The following is a 27,791-nucleotide window of genomic DNA, read 5'->3' as shown; positions in this document are numbered from 1 at the left end:
GAAATTGTAAAGTTTTTAGAGGGGCTGCTAGATGTCAGGATTGACCTATCCCCTACACTTTTAATAATTGGGGTTGACGCCAAATTGGGTTTGAGCACAGAGTCGGAGGCACTTGTTTTTATAGCAACAGCAGTCTTTAGAATATTAATCGCTGCCGCATGGAAGGACACCGAGGCTCCAACCTTTCAGATGTGGATTTGTAGGCTACTTGGGATCCATAACATAGAGTCAGAGCTGTATGCACTGAAGGGAGCGAAATCCAGGGATATGGGACTAAGGCTCTGGTCGCCCGTGGCATCATGGAGGCGGTCAAAAACCCTGGGCTTATAGCTTTTTAACATCCATATAGTTACTTCCCTCTCGATCTTAACATATTTCTTGTATTTTCTCTTATATTAATGGTTTTAATCTGTTCGAACATTCTTATTATAAGTTGAAAATCTGTTATGCATATTTATATCTCTGTATGTATATTTATATGGTATTGTTATGTCAGCGCGTGTTTTCTCCTATGTATTTGATATGCTATTGTCATGAACTTTCAATAAAATAAAAAAATAAAAAAAAGCAATGTAAACACTTAGTCTGGAGTACGCTTGTTTTTGCCCCATCATTTAAGGCCTTGCATATGTTTGGGGCATTCATTAGGACTGTGGTATAGATTACATTGTTTAAAGAGACTTAACCTTCAAGACAGTTCAGAGAAAGCATATCATGATATCCTTGAACAACACATGCAGTGCCTCATCATTCATTCAAACTGAATGCACTGTTCCCTCTTCACACTAGTAGAATATGATTAAATTACCACCTAGCATCAACCGGCGACATAGTGTACTCATATATGGAAGTAAAGAAGAATTATACCTCTTAGATGTTGCTTTGTATAGTCAATGCACATGGGATAAAACCCTATCAGTATATTGCAGTAAAGGATACACATTTACCCTGTGAAATCTGTCCATCGCAAGGTAACACCATTCTACTCAGGCACCTCATTAAAAGGAAAGCGCCAGACGTTCACAGGGGTGCAGAGGGTCCGCGTCATTGTGTAGCGGGACAGGGCTGTGTTATAACACCACACCAGAAAGTAAGGTACGACAGCGGTGTTGAAATGCTGCTGTCATCTTTGTAGTGTTGGGTAAAGCAAATCACGGAGCAGTCTACTCTTGGTTAGCCACTACTGGCTTTCCTGAGCACAGCAAGCCAATTCTTCGGTTGCACTCTGATGATCTGTGCTTACTTCACCTACTCTGGGGAAAACACCTCCATCGCCACATTTAAAGAGGTATAATTATGACTCATTCTTTTGGTCTATCGGTTTTTGAAGACGAACATTTGTATGTTTTGGGTAGAAAATACAGACTGTTCTGTAGCGAGGTCTGGCAAGCCCCACCTTTCATAATGACAGTTAATGGGATTTAATTTAGCGTTGTCCTTTGGAAGTGTCAGTGGGAAATGATTCTATTAAGGGCTAATATGACTGGATTTTAATTTAGAATGAAATTAGCTGCAAATAAGGCTTTTTCTGAGGTTTCATGCAATAGTTTTTTTTTTAAATCAAACGTTGACAATTAGTCTGTTATTGGAATTCAACATTCAATTAAAACTGAGTGACCTTCTGTTAGTCATTACTTCCATATTAATACCGAAGATATTCGTATTGTGACTACAAAGTTTGTGAATTTGCTCCCAGAGTCAAGCTCTGTAATCAGTGCATTTACTTAAAACACTTTAAGGCTTTGACACAGTGTAACCATTACAAGAACCCATGGTTCACTAGCACCACGGTGTGGAAAACATAACATAATGTACCATTGAAGCAATGTGATAATTATTTTCTGAACATTTTTTCTCTATCTTGAAGTCATTGAAAATTCCTTCTCCTCCCTATTATTTTTCTATCATGTCAGATGGAGTTGGGTTTGATGCTGGCCTCTGATCAAGTGTACTCATGCCAGAAGTAAATTCCATTGTGAGAAATTGATCACATACTTTCTCTTATGTCTTAGTTATACTAAACCTAAGTAGTTTAAACTTTAGTTTGGTGACAACAGAAGGGAAGGCAAGATATACAAGCTGCCTTACAGATGTATGTTGTTAGTGCGTTGTAAAAGTTGCGTTGTAAGTGTTGTTTCCCCTGCCTTACTCTTTCTAGCATGTTTAGGGGTAAAAACAGGTTGAATACACTACAATCCGGAAAGGTCCACATTATAACTTGGGTGTTTTACCTTTGTAAGCACAATCTTTGATCTAAACTGTTCTGCAAATGTCTAGCCAATACAATATTTACTTTCTCATGAAATGCCAGGCCAGGCCCACCCTGGACCAGAAAGAAGCATTCTGGGACCAGCTGGCTGCGGGGTATCACCACTCATTAACCAGGTTATCTTAAATGCAGTGGATCAGCAAGCATAGGAACCACATCTGGTCATACTCTTTCCACTTGGGGCAACAAAAGCAAAAAGAACAAATGATGGATGGAATGCTGAACAAATCAAACATTCACCTGAGTCACAGATCTAGGTTATATCCATTGTTTTATTGCTCACCATGGCAGTCCAGGTGCTTGTTTCTGGTTCAGGGAGGAATTGGCCTGACAATTCGGGCTGGACTGTTCTCATTGGGGCAGGGTCAAGACTGATTTTTATGGCTGGGTCCAAACTGGAATCGTATGGCTAGCAAAAAAAAAAAATAGATTTAACCCAGATCTCTGACTGGTGGTGAATGTTTGATTTGTTCAACATTCTGCCCATCACCTGTTGTTTTTGCACATGATATTTTTGCAATCCTGTTATGTGCTTTTCATGAAAGTGTTTGTGGGCAGAACACGTTTGGCAAAAATATTGCACCAAATAATATGGCAGATCAGCTGTGATATTCACAATATCCCCCTAAAAGCCTAATAAGAGGTGGGCCATTAAAGTTAGACCCCTGCACTAACATCAATTTGTGCAGTGATCAAAATTATAAGTGGTGTAAAGTCCATCACACCCAGTAATTACCATGTGTGTTAAACATTCTCACCCTCCTTTCAATTTTGGCAAGCTCAACCTGCTGGAATTTTACAAAAAAGACCCAATATTTACAGGAATATAGCAGATTTTGGTGCAGCAATTACCAAAGTCCACAATATTCCCAAAAACACAAAATAGCCAATAATAATGCATCCAATGAACTCCTTAGTGTGTTTGATTTTTCTCCGGTGCAATAATTAGCGCCCCCAACGGGACCTTTTCGTGATCAGGCTGCAAGTCTGTAAAAAGACTGTGGTACACGTTATGCAGATGGGATGCCTGTAGATGTTTGACTTACCTGCATCTAAACAAGCTTTGTCCTAAATGAGGATCTTTTTTATTGAACAATTAGGAAACATCAATTTTGTTGAAAAAACATAAAGATATATGTGTTTAATGATTACTCAAACATGTGTGTGTGTGTGTTTGTGTGTGAGAGAATAACATATAGACTTAATGATGCTATGTTGAACTTCTGGCCATCGAACAAAGATAGAATTGGGAAATAAATAGGGTGCATTTTGATCATGATAGATGGATGTAGGTAGTAAAGTCAAATCTGAACTGGACCTCTTCATGTGAACTACAAAGAGGGAGAACCTTTTCACTGCATCTGAAATACCTCAGGCATCGGAATGCAATATTTTTAAGTAGTTTCAAGATTCTGAAATTGTGGGATATCAGTTTAACTGCGTATACATATGCTGTGAATAAAACTAATAGGTAGTCTAATGCAGGATTCTCAGAAGAAATGTATTCAAAAGAAGGATATGATTAGTGAGACTTGTAATGAGCTCCGCTGAAGAACCACTGGCTCGGTTCACTTGGAAATCTTTGAAGATATTGCTGCTCTGGGATAAAAGGGAATAACGATGAATAGGATAATGATATTTGAATAAAATACCGCTGCGGCTTTTTCTTGGAATGCATGAGGTTCAGGGAAGAAACTGAGAATAAAAAAGCATATGTCAAAATATAAACGCGCCAAGCAAATGTGGCCGAGCCATTGGAGGTGCGGAAACCTGACAGCAATAACTGATAGTAATTGCATTGCAGAAGAAATGCCATGAAGTGAATGAGTTTTTCAATACTTGCTATAAAAAAGAGAATATCAAATGAGGGCAATGCTGAATTAAAAGTATTGCTGCATGCCTCGCCTGAAAGAAATCTTTGTGTGTGTGTTTGGTGCATGTGTGCATGCTCGGGTCATGTGCGCCTGACTGTGCACGTGTATGTATGTATGGCTCTCTGGTGCATTTGTGCAAGTATGAGTGGGTGTCAGTGTGTGTTACATGGGTGCATGCACGTGTCATGTGTGCATGCCTGTGCACATGTGTTTATGTGTGGCTTTCTGGTGCATTTGTGCAAGCGCGTGTGTGTTTGGTGCATGTGTGTATGCACGTGTAATGTGCGCCTGACTGTGCACATGTATGGATGTATGGCTCTCTGGTGCATTTGTGCAAGCGTGTGTGTGTTTGGTGCATGTGTGTATGCACGTGTCATGTGCGCCTGACTGTGCACATGTATGTATGTATGGCTATCTGGTGCATTTGTGCAAGTGTGAGTGTGTGTGAGTGTGTGATGCATGTGTGCGTGCATGTGTCATGTGTGCATGCATGTGCACATGTGTTTATGTATGGCTGTCAGGGTGCATTTGTGCAAGCGTGGGTGTGTGTGTTTGTGTTTGAATGAGGAATAATGACTATGTGTGGTCAAATTGAAAGGCAAAATAATCAAGCTCTCACATTGGACTGGAAGCCACTTTCTGAGGCACCAGTGGGTATATGCATTTGTAATAAAACCATTCAAATTAAAGCATTAACTCCTCTGACAACTGCTTTGGTGACAACCGTTTCAGAACCAGGTATGTGAAACTCGGGATTTTCTCTTGAAGTCCTTTTCATAAATAAAACAAAAACTGGCATTCTCATTACTACTTCTAATATAAATTTTGGAGCATTGTAACACTTTGGCAGAGTTGCATTTGTCTTTGGATCCAGTCGCACCTTCGATTTCATCTAATACAGATCTTATTGAGAACTCGCTCCTTGATAGCATTGGTTACATTACTATTACAATACATTGTGGCTCCAGAATATGAATCTCGCATACATTGCTAATAAAAGTTACATTATGAGTATATAAAGTTATTTTAGCAAATACAATTATTCAACGATTCACAAAATGGAGATGACGGCAAAAGGCAAATGCACAGTAATGTAAAGCGTAACAAATGAAAACAAATAATTATTCATATTCAAATTAATTTCAACCATAATGACGTACAAAATGAACGCAAATAAAGCGTGTAAAAATATACAGTAAACATATCAATGTATGAATTACATTTGCGTCACTTTCCCATCAACAAGAAGTGTTAGGCAAGGCAATAACAGCTTTCTCTAGAAGTGAAATGCTCACATTCGGGTATGAAATGCACAAATAAAGAATCAAGCTTAATTACTGATGGTATATATGAGGGCGTTGAGCATCAGTGCACTAAAAGCTAGAAATTCATAGAATGAGTAATTGGGTGATATGTACTATGATTCTGAGGCAGCACAGTGATGAAGTTGCACAGGGCAAACATTTTTGACCAAGCAATAAAAACATTCCAAATTAGCAAATGCATTTTGGAAGTCGCAAACGATGTTGCCCCTTTCAAAATTGTGATTTACTAGGGCAGCCCATCACTAAATCTAAGCATGGCTTATGTCTGAATGCTCAACTAAATTTACATGAGGCATGTGACACTAATAGCCACACGCCCTTTTCAAGTGATGAAGTCAAGAAGAATAAGTGGTCGTTCCAAGTAAAACAACTTCCTGAAGTCAAAGGTCGATTCACGCCTGAATTAGTACAAGTGTTGCTAGAACAAGTCTTAACTTCTCTGTGGAGTACAGTGGCCATGCTCTTTCTTCACAATTGTGGTTCTCTAATGGAAAAGGAGGTACAACCTCGCCCTCCTTTCGCACTGATATATGGTGGCTTCTCACTCCGCGGCGGACAACCATGTATGGGCTACACCATGCTATGCAACCAAACTAGCCATATACGTACAGGCCACAGAGCACGGGAATCTGGGTTGGTGGCGAGAGAGACATGTTTTCTTATGGGGAGTATTATATAAACTCGAAGGTATCAGAGCACTTTACATGAGCTCCATTTGGGTTACAGACTAAAACATTAATTTTTTTTCTTAGGCACAGGATGATTACATGATTTGCCCAGAATCACTGGATGTTGAGCGTCCCTGCTGAGACTCCAACCTAGATCACCAGCTTCGAGGTCGATCTCCCTAGCTGTTAGGTCACATCTCTTTTTGACATTTGTCCAAGGGTAGTGGGACCACAAAGCAGCTCTAGCCAAAACCACGGTTGATATTCACAACAAATGTACTCCACCCTGTAGATAAACAGGAAAGGTTTTTCCCAATGAATTCCCATATCACTTAAATCCAAACATTTGCATGTATTGAAAGGGAGGCATCTCTGGACGTAGTTGAGCATTTTATGAGGAGTCAGCATAAAATGTTGAATAGGGAGTTTCATATCATGGTCAGCGTTTTGTTGAGGAATATTTGAAGGAAACCGAAAAAGTCTGCTCTTAAGAATATTGCTAATTGTTGTCTACAATGGGGTATTTTCGGCAACATTCATTCGAAGTCAACTGTGAAAAGGACATTCGAACGTCCTTTGCAAAATGAGGTATTGAGTGCCACCCATATCAACCATGACCTGTGACTAGTGAAAGCATTGCAGTGGCTACTCTCAACGCAAAATAAACTACACTGCAAACTCCCTCTGAAAATGATCTACAACAGTTATAACATTACATCTGCTCAGTGAATGTCCGTATGATATGCCTATGCAAACAGATCATGCAACACATGAAGGATATTTTCACCGCAAAGTGCAAAATACTAGCAAAACACCTCTACCGAGTAATCTATGATTTAAAGATTCATAAATTGGTACACAGTCATAAAAAGTAGTTGGAAATAGTATTATAGTTTGGGACAGTTTTGCTGCTTGCATGAACTTTCCTGTGATTTTAAGGCCACACATGGTTTCATGTGAATTGCGTGTGTGCCGCTGTAAGGGCATGTTTGTATGTGCAAGGTTTTCATTTGTTTTGTTGTTTTATGTAACATGGACTCCACCTGCCCAGGATTCAGAGTATTGTACAATGCACTATAATAATATGAGCAGGGAAAGCCAATGGTGAAATAATTTCAGAGTGCTATTTTTAGCGATTGCAATATTGCGAGTAAGAGAAGCATTGCGTGGAAATCAATTTCAGGTAGTTGTACAAAAGCATTTGGAAATTTAAGATGAAAAGAAGCATTTGCTGAAATAAATTCAGGGCGCTGTACAAAAGCATGTTAGGGTAAAAAGAAGGGTTTACTAAAAAAAGAAAATAAGAGCACTGTACAAGGTGTTACATTAACAAAAGTAGAGGAAGGACTGAACTGAAACAATTAGGACATTAGCATACAGGAAGTATTCATTGTTTGGGTTGAGCATAGGACGTGGAAAAACATATACAGAAAGTCAGAATAATGTCAACAAAATTAGTAATTTGTTTGTTAATTGCAAGATAAGTGTTGAGTAGTATCAAACCATGAGATACGTAAATAAGTACAGTTACACAGATAATAGTTGTGGTCCCTAGTATGAACCATCTAACCAGAAAGATGGCAGCAAGACCTAGTGCAGTGCAGCAGAGGGGAAAACAAAGTAAGTATTCAATAGGAGGTGGTTAGTTTAGACGTAGGAGAGTAGCATAGTAGCATATGTATATCATGAAGTAGCATATGTGTATCATGAAGTAGCATTTGTATATCATGCAGCTGGGTATCACCTGAGAACAGTGAGGTCAAGAAGAAGTAAGACATGGTTGGTAGAACAAAATAACCACAGGTACTGCAGGAAACAGATACAATGGTGAATAATCAGGTATATGAAAAAGTTTCATAATGACCCTGTTTTTAAAGCAGAGAAAACGAGGGCATCTCTGATATGTACTAGAAGATTGATACAAATTGCAGTAGCACCGCCCAAGAAGGATATGCGTGAAGTGCAATTCTTAAAATTTGGTGTACAGAGAGAGCTTTTCTTTTTACTACAGGATTCGTCACAATCCGGACATGGACAACTTTTGAGCAAAAATTGTGTGAGTGTTGTAGTGCAAGGTTTTATAGGTGACGCAAGTAGCTATCATATCACACCTACTTAAAGTAGGTGAACTTTTGCATTAAACAGGAGTTGGGGTGATATCTTTTTTTGTATTGGTTAAAAATCTAGCAGTATGTTAAACAGACCTCAGCCGGTATCAAGATGGGAAATTACCAGACCTATTGCTATTAATTTAAGTCATATAGAGAGTATATGCTTCATGTATTCTAGTTTTCATAAGTTAAAATCTTGCTGTGGTGCTTGCCTTTTCCCATTTGGCTGTCAATAACCAAAAATTGAAAACAGAAATGATGTCAGCAAAATTGCTATTCATATTCAATCGGACAAGAGGGCATGGGAGTACGAGACCGAGATCAATTAATGCTATGGGTAGCTCTTTCAAGAATGATGTGGGGGTTTACCTCATTGCTAAGCCCCCGAAAATATATTTTCAAAGATAAGGCCTTATGACACATTTTAATGCTATTCTTTTGGCTAAAATGTCCTCTGTCACAGAGCCAACATGTAATCGTCCATTAATCATATAATGGGAACAATGTTCTCTCCCAGTGATATAGTCCACACAGAGAGATCTCATGATCATTATTGTTGTGCCAAACCCATATATCTTTCAAAGGTAGAGCTCCTATTAGTTACTCTTGTATATATAAAGATTTAGAAATGTACTTTGGATGAGCAATGCTTTTCAAAGGAATTCTTCTTCAATGATTGTTTGCAAACATGTGGGAACTATGGTACCTTAGAGGACTCCATGTCTGTAAAATTAGTCAAAACAGTGATAGGTGTTATGTCCTACTGAGAGGGGATACTGGGGCTCACCCTGCAGAAACCAATAAAACAGATTGTGTCAGTTTCTTCGTAAACATACATTGTGCTACCTGGGTAATTAAATTCAACACATTTTGGTGGGCCAATTTCCACACTGCCCCTGTAACACAATTATTGGTAACACAGAATTTGGGCCATTATCTTTGCATAGTACATTAAAGTGTAGGCTGAAAAGGCCTAGTCCTACAGGAAATGATTGTCTTCTACTCAGTTGTTTGAGAGGAACTGCTTATTAAAGTTAATTTATTCAATCATTCATTTAAGGAAGACAGCTATGTGAACAAGAGAGTATGTACAAATAGCCAAATGACAGATGGTCAGGGGTTTGAAAATGGCAACTGGTTGTTACTGGACGTAGTGGGACCCGCTGACGCACATGTTATCGAAAGAAACCTGCAGATTTAGTGAGCTCATCACAAGGCAAATAAGTGGCTGAAGTACTCTGTCATAACCAAAGACATGCCAAAAAATGTGATACAATTCTAAAATATTGGTGCTCTGAGATATTCACAAACATGATGTCAAGAGCACATCTCTTTTGTAGAAACTGTTCTTTGGTTTGTTGATAACCTATCACAAAGCCTTCAGTAGTCAATCGTCGTTGGATTGTATAGAGCATTGGGTGCTATGAAATTCTTGATTCTTATCCATCTAAACACAAAGACATATCCTAGCGTACTACATTTAGTGTAGGCACATATCACATCACTGACAGTCTAAAACTGCCTGAAGCTAATTTGTGATTGGAGATCTACTTATCCCGAGATTCATTATTTGCTATACCCGAAGGACTGTCCATGCATCACAGCTACCTTGAGCTTAAGATATAGTAGGGGATCCAAGCACATGGGACTGAAACTCAAGGGTGGATTGTGTATGAGAATTAACAGACAACTCTTTGGTTGTGGAACTGGTGCGCTCATTGGCATTTCCTCAGATCAGAACTGTAGCTGTTTGACTGAACATTCTATATTGAAGATGATGGACTCCATGTAATATTAAGAAGCGTCTAGCACTAAAGTACTTGCGTTAGTTGAAGGATATAAGTGTATTTTAAAAAATAAATGTACCTGCCTTCAATTCTAGTTTTAGTTAGAAATGTAAAAGTTTTGTCACATTATTTTTTACATTACCTGTCTCTATACAGGTAACTGACAGATTTATTTATGAGCAAATGTCCAAGCCTAAATCATTTACAGTAATTTAGTTTTATTAGATATATGCCACCAAATTCTAAATCATTTAAAATATGCAAGTGATGGACCCTACATTATCACTTCATGTTGCCTTGTCTGCTCTATACAGGTTATCTGAGGGGTACTGTGTTGCCTTCTCTTTTTAATTTGACTGTAACCTCTGACAAAAAAGGATTTCATCATGTTTACACTTCCTTGTAAAGGTCACATCACTACAAGATAGTGTAGACCTTTTTTCTGGTCCCCATTCAATTAAGAATTAGTAGTTTCCCAAATTAAATGCTCTTAGTTTCATTATTTGTCCGTTGTTAATCTTTGTTTCAGTCTCATCTAGTTCAATTGAGAACATGGTCTCTTGAGGTCAGAGCCCCTCCAAGAGAACAGTAAAACATGCTTCATATATGCTCTAAATGATTATATAAATAGGCACATACCTTTCCAACATACTGGTAATCAGATCCTGTATATTCCTCCAGCAAAAAGAACTGGTTCCACATCCAACCTCGCTTTTGGCGATGAAGCAGTTTCCCATCACTTTCAGAGACATACCCAAGAACGTCTTTCACTTGATAATCAGAAGTCCTCCTGAACCGAGTCTCTGTGTAGCAAGGACTTGGCTGATTTACCCAGAACAACGACAGAAAGATTTGATGCAGTATCATAGTTCTTAATGGTTGGCAAGTCATTGCAGCATCAGAAATTGTATTGTTTTGTTCACGATTAGTCGATGGCGGTATTTAGCAAAAAGTGATACTGGAGACTTCTTTACAGTGGTTCATCTTTGAGGCAAGCTGCTCCCAAATCTAAAACAAAAATAAAGTGACATCAGATTTGCAAAGAGTGCATAATATTGAATGTAATCTAAAATGTTCTAGTATATGTGTGCTGTTCCTTTAATAGTAAATGTAGTCTTGAATCTATAAAAGATAATATAACCAAAAATAAATATATTCAAGGTAGATAATTTATTCCTCAAACTTCTTATCAAGCATTGCCGGAAAATATGAGATTAATGTACTCATCATGCTGTCATTTCATCTCAACCATTCACACTTAAACCAACAGTAAGTTAGTCATATTTTGTTTTACATCTGAAGCAATTTCGTATAGCTAACACAATTGAAACAGCTGCTTTGCCAGAAAAAGCCCGAAGTGACAATTATACATAATTAGTTAAAGGTTAACATATATAACTAACTTCTCGAAACCATTTTGTGAAATTATTACTGCGAATGTATGTCACTTGTTATTGTTCAATATTCAAAGAATGTATGTAATAGAAATATCCAAAGTATAGATCTGCCACCATTTAAATTATTTTTTATGCTAATGACCATACTTAGGGAGCTCTTTAAAAAGCTACATGCAGCAATGAGGCCACGTGTTTTATGTGTAAAATTGCAAATAGTATCATATGCGTATTATGAAATTTTAATGTGCGGTTCTTGAGCAAGGTGCGCTTATGTGTAATATCAGTGCTAACCCTTTTAAAAGCTGGATTGATGGTTAAGTCTTCCTAATAGAGAACACACTTTTTATAATTGTGGATCTCATATATAGACACATTTAGACCTTTCTTGGCAGTCTTTTATCCCACCAGGTGGGAGGCAAGATGTAGCCAATATGTAAGTTGTGAAGTGTGTGTAAGGGATAACGATGGGACCATGTGTGCCCACTACCTAGTGAAATGCTTACTCAAGGAAGTAAGACGTCAGCGTTTTTCTGAAAATGTAAAAAGTTTCACACGATTATGTGGTGCTGGTCTGGTGGTTATCTTTTTTGACATGTGAAAGCAATTCCTGTTCTTTTAAGTGGTGGTTGGCCTGCAGCTTCAAAGCTCCAAAATGCAACGTGCGCTGTCTGGTTGTATTCTGGGGCATATGTTTCTGAATGCAGGGACGGGGCAGAAAGGTTAAGACATTTCCCTTTTATGTTCTTGCCAGTCTGTATGAATGAAGAGTCTGCCCACCATTGCAGTATTTCAGCTTTGGCTCCCCATCTGTGTTGCTATATTTTGCAGGCACGGCCCGTGCAGGGCGTTCTACCGGGGCGGGGACGTAAGGCAGGGGAGGGTCAGGGTGGGGGGTTGTAAAATGTGGGATATGGACCATTACAGGTAAGTACCAAAAAAAGTAAATGAAACGATTTTCGTTGCCCACGCTGCATCACATTTGGCGATGCAGCGTGGGTAACAAAATTCGTTTAATGGTCCATATCCCACATTTTACAACCCCCCACCCTGACCCTCCCCTTCCTTACGTCACCGCCCCGGTAGAACGCCCTGCACGGGCCGTGCCTGATATTTTGTAATTAATTCCTTTCGAGGCTCCCAAATGGTTGGAAGGTTTCCTTTTACAAATGTCATGCTTTCCCTTATTTTCTTCTGATTTGAGGAACATGAGCGTCATGGCTGACTGGTGTAAAAGGGCTTTTACCAGTTAAGCAAACAAAGGGGCCTATTAGGATGGCGGACGGACCTGCGCCCGTCCGCCACCCCAGAGGAGGAGGGACCATCTGCAGGGGCAGCAGTGGTCCCTCCGTGCTAATTAGGATGTGACCGCCACCCTGGCGGTCACATCCTGTATTTTTAACATTGCGCCGGGTGCTGCTTGAAGCAGCACATGCCGCAATGTTAAAAAAACCATGTTTACCTTAGCATGCACGAAGCTGCAGGCACCGCGTGGTGCCTGCCGCTTCGTGCACACAAAGGCAGGGGGGTACCATAGGTACCCCCCATGTGCACCCCCCACCCCCCCTTCTCCCCTGGGGGCCCGCAACGGGCCCCCGAAGACAACACCATATGACTTTCCACGGCGGAAATGCCGCCGTGAAAAGGAATATGACCGCAGCTATCCTAATATGGCTGGCGGTGTCTGATAGACACCGCCAGCCATGTCAGAGCTTTTCCGCTGCGGTCGCCTTCCGACCGTGGTGGAAAAGCGGCGGACGGAAAATAGATTCCCCAGCCATCCTAAACTGGCGGGGGGTCTTTTTCCAGTCCGCAGCGGATAATCCGCATCCTCCAGGCCGGTGGTGGCTTCCGCCGGCCCGGAGGATGCGGATTATCCGCAATCCTAATGAGCCCCAAAGTTAGGTTTGGAAAAGTGGAGAAAAAATTGATTTGTTTCTCGCTGCATAGTATGACAGTGTGATGGAGCCCCACCTGTTCAATTGTAAACATGCCTCAGTGAATTATTTGCTCAATACTAATATTTCTTTGTGGCATAAAAGAAACAAGTTTGACTTCCGGAAGTGCCTGAAACCCCCCTCATCCATTTGCAATCGATTCCATGGTAATAACAACTGAAATTTACAGTGTGAAGGCTTGACAAAAGCAGTGGTAGCAAGATCAATATTTTACAAAAACATATTATCACTATTGCTATTAGTTTATTTTGGATATAGAAGAGATATGAGAAGTCCTTGTGATAAACTCAACTCAGGCCCAAATACTGGACATGAAGCTTATATTCACCCTCCTTTTCACTGATGTTGTGGTACAATAGCCAAGAGAGGAACTGCTCTACAAAAATCAACATCTTAATGTGAGTGTTACTGTACTAACAGAATGTTGACAGTAAATGTCCATAATTCATGTCATGGTGTTGGTATTCAGAAAGATTCCTAAATAAAAGCATATCCTATCAAATAGACCTTTAGATGTGCATACGGCACTTTCAAATGTGGCCCTAAAGATTGAAACTCCTTTATCTTGCAGTCAGCTGAGCCAACGTTAAAAATGACCACTGAACAATTAGAGCCTTGCTTCCCTTTTACAGAAGGGAGAGAGGTGTTTTATGTGAAGCCAAAATAACAGCATATATGGACAAACTCATGGCTTTGGCTATATATGTTGCAGAAATATGGGGCTATAGGCTAGATTTAATGTTATCCCTCAAATAAAATGTATTCTTGAAAATTCAAATAACAGTTCAATATAGGTAATTTATATGCAGATTATCACGGCATAGCTTAGTCAGTGACATTTGGGGATTGAATCTGAAATTCACCATCTAAAAAACCGTGGACTGCAGCGTAGAGGGCTGAAATGGCCATGGTTCAGGATGAACTGTTTCCATGAGGGACAAGGTGAGTATTGATTTGCATTAGGTGGGACTCTGCCTAGTGTGGCACAGTAGGTGAAAACGATGGGTTGGAATGGTACCCAGAGAAATTGCCATCAGTTAGACTATTTGCAAGCATTCATCCAATCAACTTTGGGGTTTGATTGCCAGTAGTATGCATAGAAACTTAAGTCTGTCACAGATTTCCAAGCCTCCTACTTCTAATGTTTATGAGTTCCAAAAAGTTGTAAATTTGCACTTATTCAAGAAGTACTGCTGTGGTGCAGATTTACTATTTTTTTGGTAAACCGGTTGTTGGACATTGGCCCCCTCTGCATGATCACCGGCAAACCTTTTTCCTTCACTCATTCTGTCTACTAAACCCCTTTTTATGGCTTTTAGGACTCCGGGCTCTTGAGCAAAAGAAGTTGGTCCTGCAGGAAAGGAGAATTGTCCATGAGCTAAGTGTTCAGAGAACTTGACATCAGAGCCAAAAAAGTAGAGTCCAGCAACCATGGTGGCTTCATACCTCCAGTGTCCACTGGAGACAAGAGGGTGCACATTACCAAGGATCTGGTGGCTAATTTGCTTGTGGGGAATGGCATAGATAAGTGGTTTGAAGCCTATGAGGTTGCCCTGGAAATGCACTGAATACTTAGAGAGGCTTTGGGGGCAGTCTCTGGAGGCATGTTCCTAGTGAGGGGAGGAATGCCCTGATGGCCCTAGGTAAGAGGGAATACATGGGGTACCCCCTTGAAGACTACCCATATCAGATATAATGGGTTTACCCCAAAGAAGTATAGGTAGAGGTTTAGGAAAAGCCAAACATTGCTCCAGCAGTCCTGAGCGGAATGTGTCGAGTTCTTTTGCAAGGCACTTGATGGTTGGGTAAAGGACAGTGATGTGAAGGATTACCCAGGGCTATACAAATTATTTTCCCGGGAGCACATGTTTAGCAAATGTTTTACAGAGCTGCACCAACACCTAGTGGATAGTAAGCTCACTGGCCCAAGGGAGGTTGCCAAGAACGCAGACCACTGGCTCAGCACCAGAGTCCACAAGAAGGTACCGGGGAGTAACCCCAAGAAGGGTGGTTCAGGTTTCCAGAGCATAGTAAATGGGAGGTCCAGGGAGACACAGATAAGTCCCAGAGTAAGGTGGGAGAAAGAGTTTCCATGTCCCTTCTGAATAATACGGAGGAGGTTCTAGTGGGCAGAGGCCCAGGGCACCCTATTTCCAACCATGCTGCTTTGAGTGTTCTGAGTTAGGACAAAAACAAGGGGACTCTGTCCTAAGAAACCACCCACTTTTGGGAATTCAACAGGGATGGCCACTGTAGCCTTAGAGGGAAGAATTCCTAAGGAGCAGACCTAATCTGCCCCTTAGGGGCAGACCTAATCTCCCTTATTTGGGAGATACTGTGAGGATAGACTTGTGATCCATGGGGGTGGGAGTCATCATTTCTACCAGGTCACAGTGAATTGTATCCCTGTCACTTCTCTGAAGAATACCAGTGCCGGCAAGAACCAGTGCTGGCAGAAACATGGTAGCGGAAAGATTGGTTTCTCTAGTGTGCAAGAAAATTATTCGGGCAAGCTAAACCATTGTTCTGGCTTGGCTCTAAGAGTCCATGCATGAACCAAACCATACAAGCGTTTGGCATATATACCATGCAACAAATAATGTATAATTATTATACAATCTCTTAAGTATTAAAAAAATGTGATTTTCTGTAACATGTGGAAGCCTTATAGACTGACACTAACTAAACTTTTTTAGAATATTCAGGGCTCGCTCCAAATGACAGTGCCACTAACGAGATGTAAATCAGTAGTCATGAAATCCCTAAATGTGTCCTGGATATTAATTTTAGATGTAGCAACATTACAGTCCAATAAATCAAACATAAGAGGTGCCTGCACTGCTCAAATACTAAAGTCAAGTATTTACACATGTGATAATAGGGAAAAAGGAGGGCCTAATAAATAAACTGTTTACCTAGGATCATGCAGTTTGGACAAGGAGGAAAGCCATCATTAATTGCAGCTTATCTGGTTTCACATTTGGAAATTCAGCCACCAGAGGGGCATCACTGATTCTATCTGTCTCTGTCTCTCTCTGTCTCTTCTCTATCTCTCATGCATTGGCACCAAAGGTCACTGTTTTGCCTTTCATTCTTGCTTCGTGACAAGAAAAACTGACACAGAGATACCAAACCCAACCCAGGTCCCCTGGTCTCAAATACCAAATTAAGAATGTATTTAATTGAGGGATGTCACATATCATACACCCTCCCTAAGCTATGCCCCTCCATGTGAAATTCTGGTGTGCTGGTTTTGCGATTTCAGACTCTGCAGCAAGAAGCAGCATGCTCGTGAATTCTTTATGATGTTAATGCAGCGCATAAAGGTATCTCTTCTAAAGGGTAGATTTTTCAATTCTCTATAATGTCCTATTTCAAATGTGACTTAACCTTCAATCTGCTTTTCTAGTAATAGTTCAAATGGCAGTTCAACTTGTCTCTTTTTGGAAGGTTAGCATGTGACTCATTAAGGACAAATGAGCTTAGCACATTTTTTGAGATTATGACTATTTTGAACAGAGTGATTCAGGTGTTAGTAGAAAGTGTTTGTTTTTAATGGGCTCACTGCTCTTATGTAATTCATGATGACAAAACTTTATTTGAAGACAGACCTTGAAAGAAAGTCTAACTCCCTGTGGTGCTCCCTAGTTGTTTTGCTCTTTGAAATTATGACATGGTTTAAATTGCTAGGGCCTGAGACATGCTAATCAGACCTTAGCCACTACATATCCTTTTGAAAAAAGTCTTTACTCAGCCTTGTTAACATGGAGCTAGTTTGACAAATACTGACATAGCGTCGTCACGTCACAAGGGTGACATTGAGAGATGTCATGCAGCAACAAGCAGCGCATTATATTTTATCAGTGTTAGTACAGATCTCTAAATGTGCTTTTATGAGCCTGTGATGTAATATATTTCTCAATACAACCAAATGTGTCTTCTGTGTGCTGTCTCTTCTGCATAGGCTAAACCGTTAACACATTTCCTTAAAAAACAATGCCCAAATTTACTAACATTTTCCATCGCGTTTGTACCATTTGTTTGGCTCAGCCACAACAAAAATGGTATTTGGTATTTACTAAGCCACTGAAATCAAGATTTGCATGGCACTGCGTTGGATTTTACTCAAAAAGTAATGCAAGGCAGTGTCTTACGTTGCAATTTGTTAGCTCATGTCTGAAAGGTGTTATCTAGGAATAGCATGATCACTCCCATGCATCCACCCATGTATTTTAATGCCAACCCAGATTTAATGCAGTCTGTAAAGGTTGGTTTGCACCACAATGGTGGGCCTTTCCTAGGGTTGCGTAACAAGAAGAAATATCTTTAATTCTCCCAGTTAACTCATCATTCTACACAGGCAATGAGGAATAAGCCTCTGAGAATAGCTTTTGTGCAGAAAGGTATCCTTTCCTGGACAAACATTATTCTGAATACAACACAGGCACCCTTGCGTCAAGGCGCAGGCGTGCCTGCTCTGGTGCTAGGCTGTCACAAGTGGGCCAGCACTAGGAGAGAGCAGAAGTGTGTCATATCCTAATAAAACGTGCACTTTTCTGCTCTCTGCATTTCACACAATGCAGGAAAGCAAATTCTGTTGCTACGTTGCATGAAGGTTTCGTACATTTTGGCCTTCATTTTTTACCTGAATGAATGAGTCTGTTCTGGTGGTTTACCAATACAGCCAGCCTACTTCCAAAGGCTATACCGTTTGTTAGAGACCCTGGACCAAGTTATAGGCCCGAGGCACAGGCAAGGAAATATAACAAGCTTGAGGGCCTTTAACAACCGGTGTAGTTCGAGGCACAAGTTCTGTGAGGACATTAGAACATTCTACATTGAAAAGGGAGAAACAGAAAGACAAGCATTGGAATGTTGGAGCAAAAGGCTTAAGCCAGCCTTTAGTAGTCATGATCCACTTAATTGAAGTGCATCCCAATGTTCTGAGTTGGGCTTGGTCACTCCGCATTCGCAACCTTGGTAAATGAAGTTCCCATTGTATTTGTTTTTATGAGTTTTTAGTTGCAACTTAGTATTGCTCTTATGTAGTCAGGGGTCCTTTGTACATTATTGTCTAAATGTAATACTCTTTTTAACATGGTTTTAAAATGTAACGTATTTATTATCTTATATGTGAAATTGTATGAACTGTTTTTTTATGTATTTTGTTTTTTATGATGCAAATCGAATAAAGACCTCTTGACTGACTGACTGATACACAACAATATCTTGGCTCTTCCAATATATTCAAATTCGAACTGGTGTATGGATTTTCTCTCCAGACATGAAGAGATACTCGTATCAATCCCCCTCGTCGTCACCCATTGAAATGGAACCGAAAGTGATGTTTCTAGCAGCAAGGCTAATGCTCCCTCAATGGTGGCACAACTGTCAGCTGCACTGATGTTGCCAAATGATGTCCTGGCGAAACATTGAAATCCCTTTAAGGTGTTAGAGATGTTTTGAATCAAAGAAACAGACGCACAAACGCGCACATGCAATATACCGAGTGGCTCATGCAACCAGAGTGCCCAGTGCCTGCAAGGCTCTGATGGTCTCAGCTTGACACAGAAACGAAAACTGCAGAGGCATTAATCTCCGATGAGCTTTCGTTTTTAAAAGCTTTCCTGAGGCAGAGAGGAAGAGGAAGGGATTACTGTGAATGCCTCCCTGCTTGTATTTTTAATATTGCGGCCTTTACCGTATTCTTTTTCCGCCTGATTTAATTAACAAGTAATCCAGTGTTTTATTAATCATATTATCAGGAGACTTGAAAGCTAATGCAAAACAGTTTTGTGAAGCACAAGGATGCGAAACACTCTTTCCCCAGGGTGCTTTAAATGGCAAAATAGAACATCACACGCAATGGGGAAAATTTGACATGACAGATGAAAACATCTTAATCTAAAAAATGTCCCGGGTCAAAGCACTTACAAGGTAATGGTTGTAGTCTGCCAACTCAACTGAAAAGGCAGAACGAAATGTGTTAGGGACTTCAAAAGCTGACGTCGTTTGGATGGAGACCTCAGTAAGATGATTCCTTGGGCCGCCAGTAAGGGGTTATTGTGACTTAAGATTTTCTTTTTGGGTTACACAGCTAAGTGCTGCTTTATATACCACTAAGGGCCTCATCCAGCTTGCTTACCCTTTGGCAAAAAAGCAATAACTCAGCCTCATACATAATTTCTCGCAGTTGGAGTGCCAGCTGGCACCATCCTTACCCTAGAAAAGGAGAATGAAAGACTGCTAGGACATTCCTTATGTGAAGCACAAGTGAAAAAAGACATGGTAATTGTGGCTCCAAAAATTGTAATTAGGGCAGTGATGATGCAAGGGGCTGGTAGACGTCCATGCTGAAACCACTGGTGCAACAATATAAAAGAAAAGAGAGAGAGCATCTGGGGTAATATTTACCAATCTTTCACGAAACGCTGGGCAGCAAGCAAAGTTGTGCTAAAAACATAATGCCGCAAACAGCAGCCACTCACTTTCTAGTCGTTCACATTGTTCCTGAGCCCTTGTGCTAAATGTTTGGCTTGAGCTGCATGTAATTACGCAATATGGTGTAATAACGTAATTCAATAGCGACTGCTACCAAACGGGCATAGGGGATGGGGGAGCTGAGGGAGAGGGAGGGAATTAAAAATACATTTTAAAAAACCCACTTACCTGTATGCCGCCGGTTGCTGCCTTTTCTTCATCCTCTCGTCCTCATCGTGGCTTCTTTGGAAGCAGGAACCACTCAGGCTCCCCTGAGCCAATCACAACGCTGCAATGCAGTGTTGTGATTGGTCTAAGCGCCGTGGTTCTGCGGTCAGACAGGGAATGGGACCCTGGGCATGTTCTCCACCTTGGCTGTAATGCAGTCTGGGTGTGCAACCACAGGCGTAATTTCAGGAATTTCGCATAACGCAAAGTTATCGAAACAATGTAAGATAATCTCAGCTTAACTGAAATTTCATTTGAGCGCAGTTATTTTGGAGGCTGCCCCTTCAGGATTTTTTAAACAAAGTCTACTTGGGGGCTGTCTCTTTGTGTTTTGTTTGGTGAGAGAAGAGTAGAGGGTGACAATGGAAATATAGGATAACTGAGCAATGGAGAACAGAGATTACAGAGGTGAAATAAATGGCGAGGGTGAAAAACAGAAAGGAGAGTTATAGAGGAAAGAGACAAGAATGATAGAAGGGGAAAAGATGGGAGAGAAAGAGAAAAAGAAAGGAAAGAATAAAAGAAAAGGGCAACAGAAGATTAAGAGAAAGGGGCAAGATATCTGTAAGAGAAAGCTGATAAGAACTAGTGATAAACGAGTTGAAGAAAGAGACAGACGAAGAAGGCACTAAAGAGAGCATGAACGGAGGAATGAGATAAGAGGAGAGAAGGGAAGAGAAGAAGTTAGAGAGGAAGGAAAGGCAGGTAGGATGAGGAACTTGGAGACCCATAACCAGTGGGAACAGCTATCTTTATTACATTAGGTTCAGTGACTGTGGATTTGAGGATCCACTACACTAACTCGGGCCTATTTTCTTTGCTTGCATTAGGGGGCATGACATGTAGGCTCACAAAGCAATTTGCTGTAAATCTACATGTATGGTGGAAAACTGCTTTGTTTATTCCTGCCAGATATCCAGAAAAGTAAACCTGGAAGCTGTAAATTATTTTACTTCTGCATAACTGTGTGCCACGAATGCATACACAAGCAGTAGGGAGTGGGTGGATCAAGGTGTGGTTTGCAGTGAAAATTTGTGAGCACCCACAAATTTGCAAAAATCCTGAGCATTCACAAATAAATTGTGATTTACCTCACCAAACAAACAAACTACAGAATTCAGTTTGTGAATCAGGTCCAAAGTATGGTATGTGTGTACTGATCAACATGTAACTGAGCATGTTCATTCTCTACCCGTTTCCCTAGAGTGGAAATAGTAAAATATTCAATAGTTCAATGTAGGCAAAACTTCACAGTCAGCACAGTATCAGAGTGACCAATTTAAGTTGACTGAAAGTCAGCAAAAGGAATTGTGTTTTAAATCGGCAATGAATTAGAAAGTGCAGAGCACCCTATAAGCCATTAAATTACCATAACAAAACAATGTTCCTTGAGTAGTTACATGCAGGGGGTTAGCTATCACTTGTGCAGTAAGTGCAGTACCACCAGGGCTTGAGTGTGGGATGGCAGCTGTGCCAGATTTATGGGTGTCTTTTGCTATTAAATACGGAAGAAGAGGCTCTTTTTTCTCCAGCTTGTGTTAGGGTCCACACCACTTTTGCTGCACCACTGATTCTATATCTGTTACTCGAGAGCCCCATAGACCCTTCGCAAGTTCTCAATAAATTACTATCAGCCACATGCATCAAGCTAAAAACCGGTCGCAAACGGGCAGATTCTCAGAATCTCCCCCTTTGCGACCAGTATTTTTGCATTTTGGATGCATCATCCCAAATGCAAAAATCGCAATTTAAGTAATCTCTAAATTGAGATTCCTTAAAGTGCGATTGCATTAAACGAATCCCAAATTGAAATTCCTTAAATGCAATACATCAAAGTAAAAATATTAGCGATTTCGCTAATAGGAGTAGGAAATTACCATGAAGTTGAACTTCATGGTAATTTGCAAAAACGTTGAAAAATGCAATTTTGTGCATTTTTCAAAGTTTCATGATGTGCACAGCACATAGAGGGGGACTTTCAATTCCTAACATCAGCAGGTTAACCCCTTCGATGCTCATGAAGAGCTCAGCTCGTCATGAGGTATACCTCTAGGGTGCTCATGACGAGCTGAGCTCGTCATGACCACACCCATTAACATTATGGCCCAGCACAGCAGAGGATCCTCAAGAGCAGCCAAGGTGTTAAAGAGAATGGGTGCGAGAGCAAATGTTTGAGGAACGCCAAGAGTGTTTGTTTGGGACTTAGACTGAGATTGATTAATTTTCACTCTTAGGGATCTGTTTTGTACACCGTAAAGTCTTGGATGTGAGCACTATCGTTTTAATTGAGTCACATTCTATGCAGTGCCAACTGCGACACAAGTGAAAATGTGTTTAGTGTAACACTACATGACAAATATGCTGACATAGGGATACTATGTGGTGCGGTCAGACCCGTTGTCCATTTATAGTGATGCAGTACAGTGATGCATAGTTTCTGAAAGCATGATGCTTGTTTCTTCTGGTAACACTGTATACTGAAATATGTTCACGCAGGATTCATTTTCAGTGACACATTTGTATTGAGGACAGTCTGATCTGGAGACAAATGCTTGCTTCCTATTTGTAAATAGAAGCACACATTTGTGTTCATAAATCATTGAACGAGGTACGCAGACATGTACGACACAACCGCTTCAGGAACAGCAACCTCAGACACACATTTTTAGAGCCCTCTTCTATTTGTTGTTCCACAGGCTGACAGACAGATTGCATTTGTCCTGATGAGACCTGCAGATTGAAAGATGTGCGAAAACGTTTACAATACACCTGCTGTTGTCACTTGATTGCTCAAAATGGAAACATGAAAATTCATGATAAACTTCCTCTGTTGCTTACTGTTGACAACTCAGAGTGTAATTTTGTATTTTTAGTTCAGTTCATTTATTCTCTGAGTAGAGCACTGCTCCATCTGCACTATTGCCTCATTTATGTTGATTTACTTTGTTATATAATTACAGAACCACTTCATCCACATAGAGATGCTCTGGTGTACCTTTATTTGATATGTTCATGGCTGGTTGATAATTTCCTCTAGATTATGTACTTCGACTGTCCAAATCAATTCCACAAATGTGTTGTATCATGTTCTTATAATTTACTCTGGTCCCATTTTTGGCATGTGGGTTAATCCTCTTTACATGGTAGTAACTGATTCCATAGGTATCTGCTCCAAGATTGTTATAAATGTTTTTAGGTCTTTGTTTACTACGTTTGCCAATTCAGCTGTGTTCAGGGACCCACGTCGTAGCCTGGCTCTGTTGCAGGTTTCAAATTCAGTGTTGATTATGTACTCTTTAAAATAAATATTTCAAATTGACATAAAAATTCTGTTGGAGCGGGTTATTGTCTCCATGGTAGTGCTAGGAGGTACATCAGTCAGTTATGATGATGGCGAATGAAGATACAGGTGGTGGTATGGAGTTTGTCGTACAGGGTAGTCCATTGCAAATACAACAGAGTACCCTATTGGCCAGACCCTCAATTCGCTCGATTTGGAGTCGGTGGACTGTGAGTGTTCTGCTGATGACGTTCCTTTTGACTCTGTTGACAAAGTAATTTCTCTAACAGCCTGAGTGAGTAGGGTCCTTTGGGGAAGGCACATAACTCTGTCTGCCCTATTTAAGGTGGATGATGTTAACTGTTTTTATCTGTCTGTCACCGCCCGGTAAAACCTGATAGTGAGGAATAGGAAAAAATAATAAAGAAGCTCACACCCTCCAAGAAAACTAATGTCCCTGGGAGAGCACTCCCAGAGTGCAGGGGACATTAGTTCCTTATTATTAAAACATCTGGAAAAGTTTGACTTCTGGTAATCATTTATGATATTATCGCCCATCAAACTTTTCCAATGTTGACAAGAACTACCATGAAGAGAGGTGTCTGTGGGCCAGATGGACAACTATCAATTCAGTGAACAGGATGTCCATCAGGGTAAAAGAGTAAAGTATTCCATTACCATGATGGAGATTAAACTGCCAACCAGACACTAAATCATCCCAATAGTCTATTATCAACAGCATTGCTGAGGAGATGAGACATAGGTCGGGAGGAGGTTTTGTTGTGTGCTGTATTAAGGGACAAACTACATTATTTTCTAACTTCAAGATTTTCTAGGAAAAAGTGTTCTAGGATTGCTCCCTTTTGTATCTCTTTTTGGGCCATGTGAAATATCTGCGGCCTCAACATCTCCAGGGGCTTCTGGGTAGCCTTTACTGTCCTCTTCCCCTCACAAAGTTTTGAATTAGATATCCACAGATGATGTCTTGTGTGATTTCTGGAAATGGGTTGAAATGTTTGATATAGCCAGGCAATCTTTCCTCCAAACAGCTGTTTAGGTTCATGTGGGCATAGATGTCAAGGTCCATGATTTCCTGGTCTGAATATCTTCTTACCAGTACTGTTTGCATTAAGGGTTGATTTCACCTCATTGGAACAAGATCCCTGCATCTATCCACTGAATGACTCGCGTTTCTGTTTGGGGAATTTGATTGTGAAGGTGGCAAATGTTTGATGGTCCCATGCGTACGTGTACAATCTTTCTTGCAGGAGTATGATTGTAAGTGTTGTCAAGAAGGGAGTAAATTCAGGATCTCCCAGTTGTTCCTTAATTGTTCGATGTTCCATTAGATCAGGGACCATGTTTTGCAAGCTATCCTTTTTTCCGTTGTTCATTGCTCTTCTCAATGCTAGTCAGAAACTCTGCAGCTAATGCACTAACTCAGAGAAGTTCCATGTTAATAGTGTGAGATTTAAACAGCGCAGTGTTTTGAAAACAGACAATTAGCTCTCCGGTGGGCCAGCGCACCAGTTCATTTTACGACCACTGATTAATTGAAGCTACTGATGTTATGTGCTATGTGTGAGAAATGTCACGAATATTTCACATTAGTACAATGGATGTGTGAGATGGAAACACCTTACCTAGAAAATGTTTTTCAGAGAAGAAAAAATAAGAATCAGAATGTGTTTAATTTGATAACCCTATGTTGCACAGACATTCCACATGCTGGATGAGGGAAAGAAGACGTATATCAGAAATGACTGGGTAACTTACATTTTCATCTATAACCTCTAAAAAAGAAACCTTGCAACTGCAGCAGATGCTTATAGGTGGATTTTCTATGTGTAAGGCACATACATCTATACAATATGGATCCCTAAGCCAATGCACCCGGGGATATAGGACTATTTTTTAAAGAGTCCATTCATCACAATACATTTTACCTTGAACACAAATTATTAAGAATTTTGGGTTCATTAGAAGCTTACATTTTCATTATCACTTGAGACAAAAATGACAACCATATATATGTCTGACACACAGGAATATAGTTGTCTTTCTAATTGTTTATGATAGTATAGGCACGTGAGATGCGCACCTATGGCCAATAGCCTAAACACTAGTAGATTTGCGGTTTCATGGATTACCTCATCCATCAGATGTTTAAAAAAATTAGCGTGTCCCTTACTGCAGCATGTGTCTGTATGGCTTTGTCGCAAACCCACGCCTCCCAAGAGCAGACTGAGAGTCAAAAGCAGCCCCTGCAAAATTTTTCAAGTCAGCCCTCCCTCCCCCTTCCCTCAATCGACCTCTCTTCCTATCCATCAACTCTCAAAATGTATTGGGAGAAAAAGCGAGTAACAAAAGGCAAAACATGCAAAGTTCAGTGCGTAAAATAACTATTCCTCATGTTAATTCTCATTTGCAAGTAAAAATTTCAGAATGTGAGGTATTTGCCAAATGTGGTAAATACCCCATTCCAGGGGATGATATTTAAAGTGTGGTAAATATGTCACCTATTTCCCTAACTTGGAATGACAGCTTACGTATTAAACTCACATGTTTGAGGCTCTTCCCACAGAAAAAGATAGGAGAAAAGGTGGAGGTGGAAATGGACACTCCTAAATGAATAGCATTTCGCAATATTTTAGTACTATTGTAGTACTATTGTAGTACCACTAACAATAGGCCCGATCATTTTTCTCCCTTAAAGATTTCTATTGTCATAAACTATTCATTGTTTTAATTGTGATGTTTGGCACACAATGCTTACTTTTCTTGTATTCTAACCGCAGGCAAATGGCTATTAGTATGACCCTTTTTATGACAGTGACATGGTTACAAACCATATAAAACGGAAAAAAACGTACTAAATAGCAAGATTTAAAGAAAAATAGGAACAGCGAAAATTAACTACACTATGTATGCCTTTTAATACAAATGTAACGGTAAACAAAGGCTTTATGGTACAGTGTATACATTTTTTAACTTTACATGTTGGCTGGATAATCTGTAAAATACTTTTATCCCAATTTTCTTAATATGTTTGACATTTGCAATTTTTCATACTATTTCTGTTTGTAGCAGAAATAGCAGCTGATGACTTACAAGTTGCCAACAACACCCTTAGTCCTGTTAAAATATTAGCATTGACTCGGTGTTAATGTGCAAAAAGGTTTTTGCTTAGCTCATATTTGTCAGCATACAGTGTAGCACTTTGGTATTGATTCAGCACCTTGGAAAGTGGTGTGACATTTTAAGACATGCTTCAAGACTAAGCCATGCTAAGAACAGTTTGAGAAATGAGATGCATGCCATTCAAAGAGCGATATTTGAACTCTTGTAAATATATCACTAAACTACAGAATATCGTATTACTCTCTTACAGGCACTTTTAAAAAACATAGGGGCATATTACCAAGCAATAGCGATAATTATCGCTATTGCTTGGTTAGAGACAAAAATTTATCGCCGACCTGCGGCGATTTTTATTGCAGATAAACCTTGGTATTACCAAGGTTTATCGCAAATGCGATAAAAATCGGCTGCAATGCATGAATATCGCTGAAAAGTCAGCGATATTCATGCATTATCAAGCTTATGCTCTTAGCCATGTTATCCACCTCCCATTGGATAACATGGCTAAGAACTGCTCAGAGCAGGTGTTAGCTTTTGGAGATATTCGCGCTTAGCGCGAATATCTCCAAAAGTTGGTAATAGGAGATAGCGATGTTAGCGACTGTTTCCAGTCGCTAACATCTTGGCACGCCCACTTTGCATGTCATTAGTGATAAATTTCTCTGACATGCAAAGTGGGGCCCAAGATGGTCGCTATCTCCTACTAGCTGTCGCTAACTGGTGTTAGCGACAGCTAGGTAATAGGGAGATAATTTTATCTCCGCTTTCTTGGCTTTTAAAGCCAAAAAAGCAGAGATAACCCCCCTTGATAATATGCCCCAAGGTCCGGTCCAGTTGATTTACAATCCAATAAAGCCTTTCAGCACTTACAAAAATATATGTTTGACAGCTTTGAAATGGCCACGTTTTCTGTCTTCTGCCTGCCAGAGTTCATGGGGTTAATATATTTTTGAGTTACCATTATGGAAACTCATGTGAAGAGTTATGTTTTATACTTTCTACAGGGAGGGCTTCTTATTTTTGTTACAACTCTGCCACTCACAAGCTTTTCTTGATAATCCATTGCATGGCATATAACACAAATTGATTTCTCTTTGTGGTATTAGAATTTATTGTGGAAAAGGCTATCTTTGTGGCTGTATGCTCATTCACCAACAGTACATTGCACAGTACTATATGTCAGCATCAATTTACATTGTTGCTAATAAATTATCAGACAACTGAAAACATTTTCCACTGACAAATTCAAATACCATCTACACAGATCTCTTTATAA

General features: G+C 40.1%; 1 protein-coding gene across 2 annotated transcripts in view; it reads right to left on the bottom strand.

Annotated features, from left to right (window-relative positions):
- The window catches only part of LOC147722680 (cadherin-10-like), an 862,765-nt gene that overhangs the window by 572,330 nt on the left and 262,644 nt on the right, over positions 1–27,791 (bottom strand). For both annotated transcript variants that reach the window (XM_086965170.1, XM_086965171.1), the window contains exon 2: positions 10,674–11,042. In XM_086965170.1, the coding sequence (XP_086821296.1) occupies positions 10,674–10,925 (252 nt within the window). In that variant the 5' untranslated portion in view covers positions 10,926–11,042. The remainder of the gene's footprint in view (positions 1–10,673; positions 11,043–27,791) is intronic.

This window comes from Lissotriton vulgaris, chromosome 4_1, assembly GCF_964263255.1.
Source record: "Lissotriton vulgaris chromosome 4_1, aLisVul1.2, whole genome shotgun sequence".
In the NCBI taxonomy this organism is placed as follows: Eukaryota; Metazoa; Chordata; class Amphibia; order Caudata; family Salamandridae; genus Lissotriton; species Lissotriton vulgaris.
The sequence above is the reverse complement of the archived record's forward strand: the minus strand, read 5'-3'. Positions and strand labels throughout refer to the sequence as shown.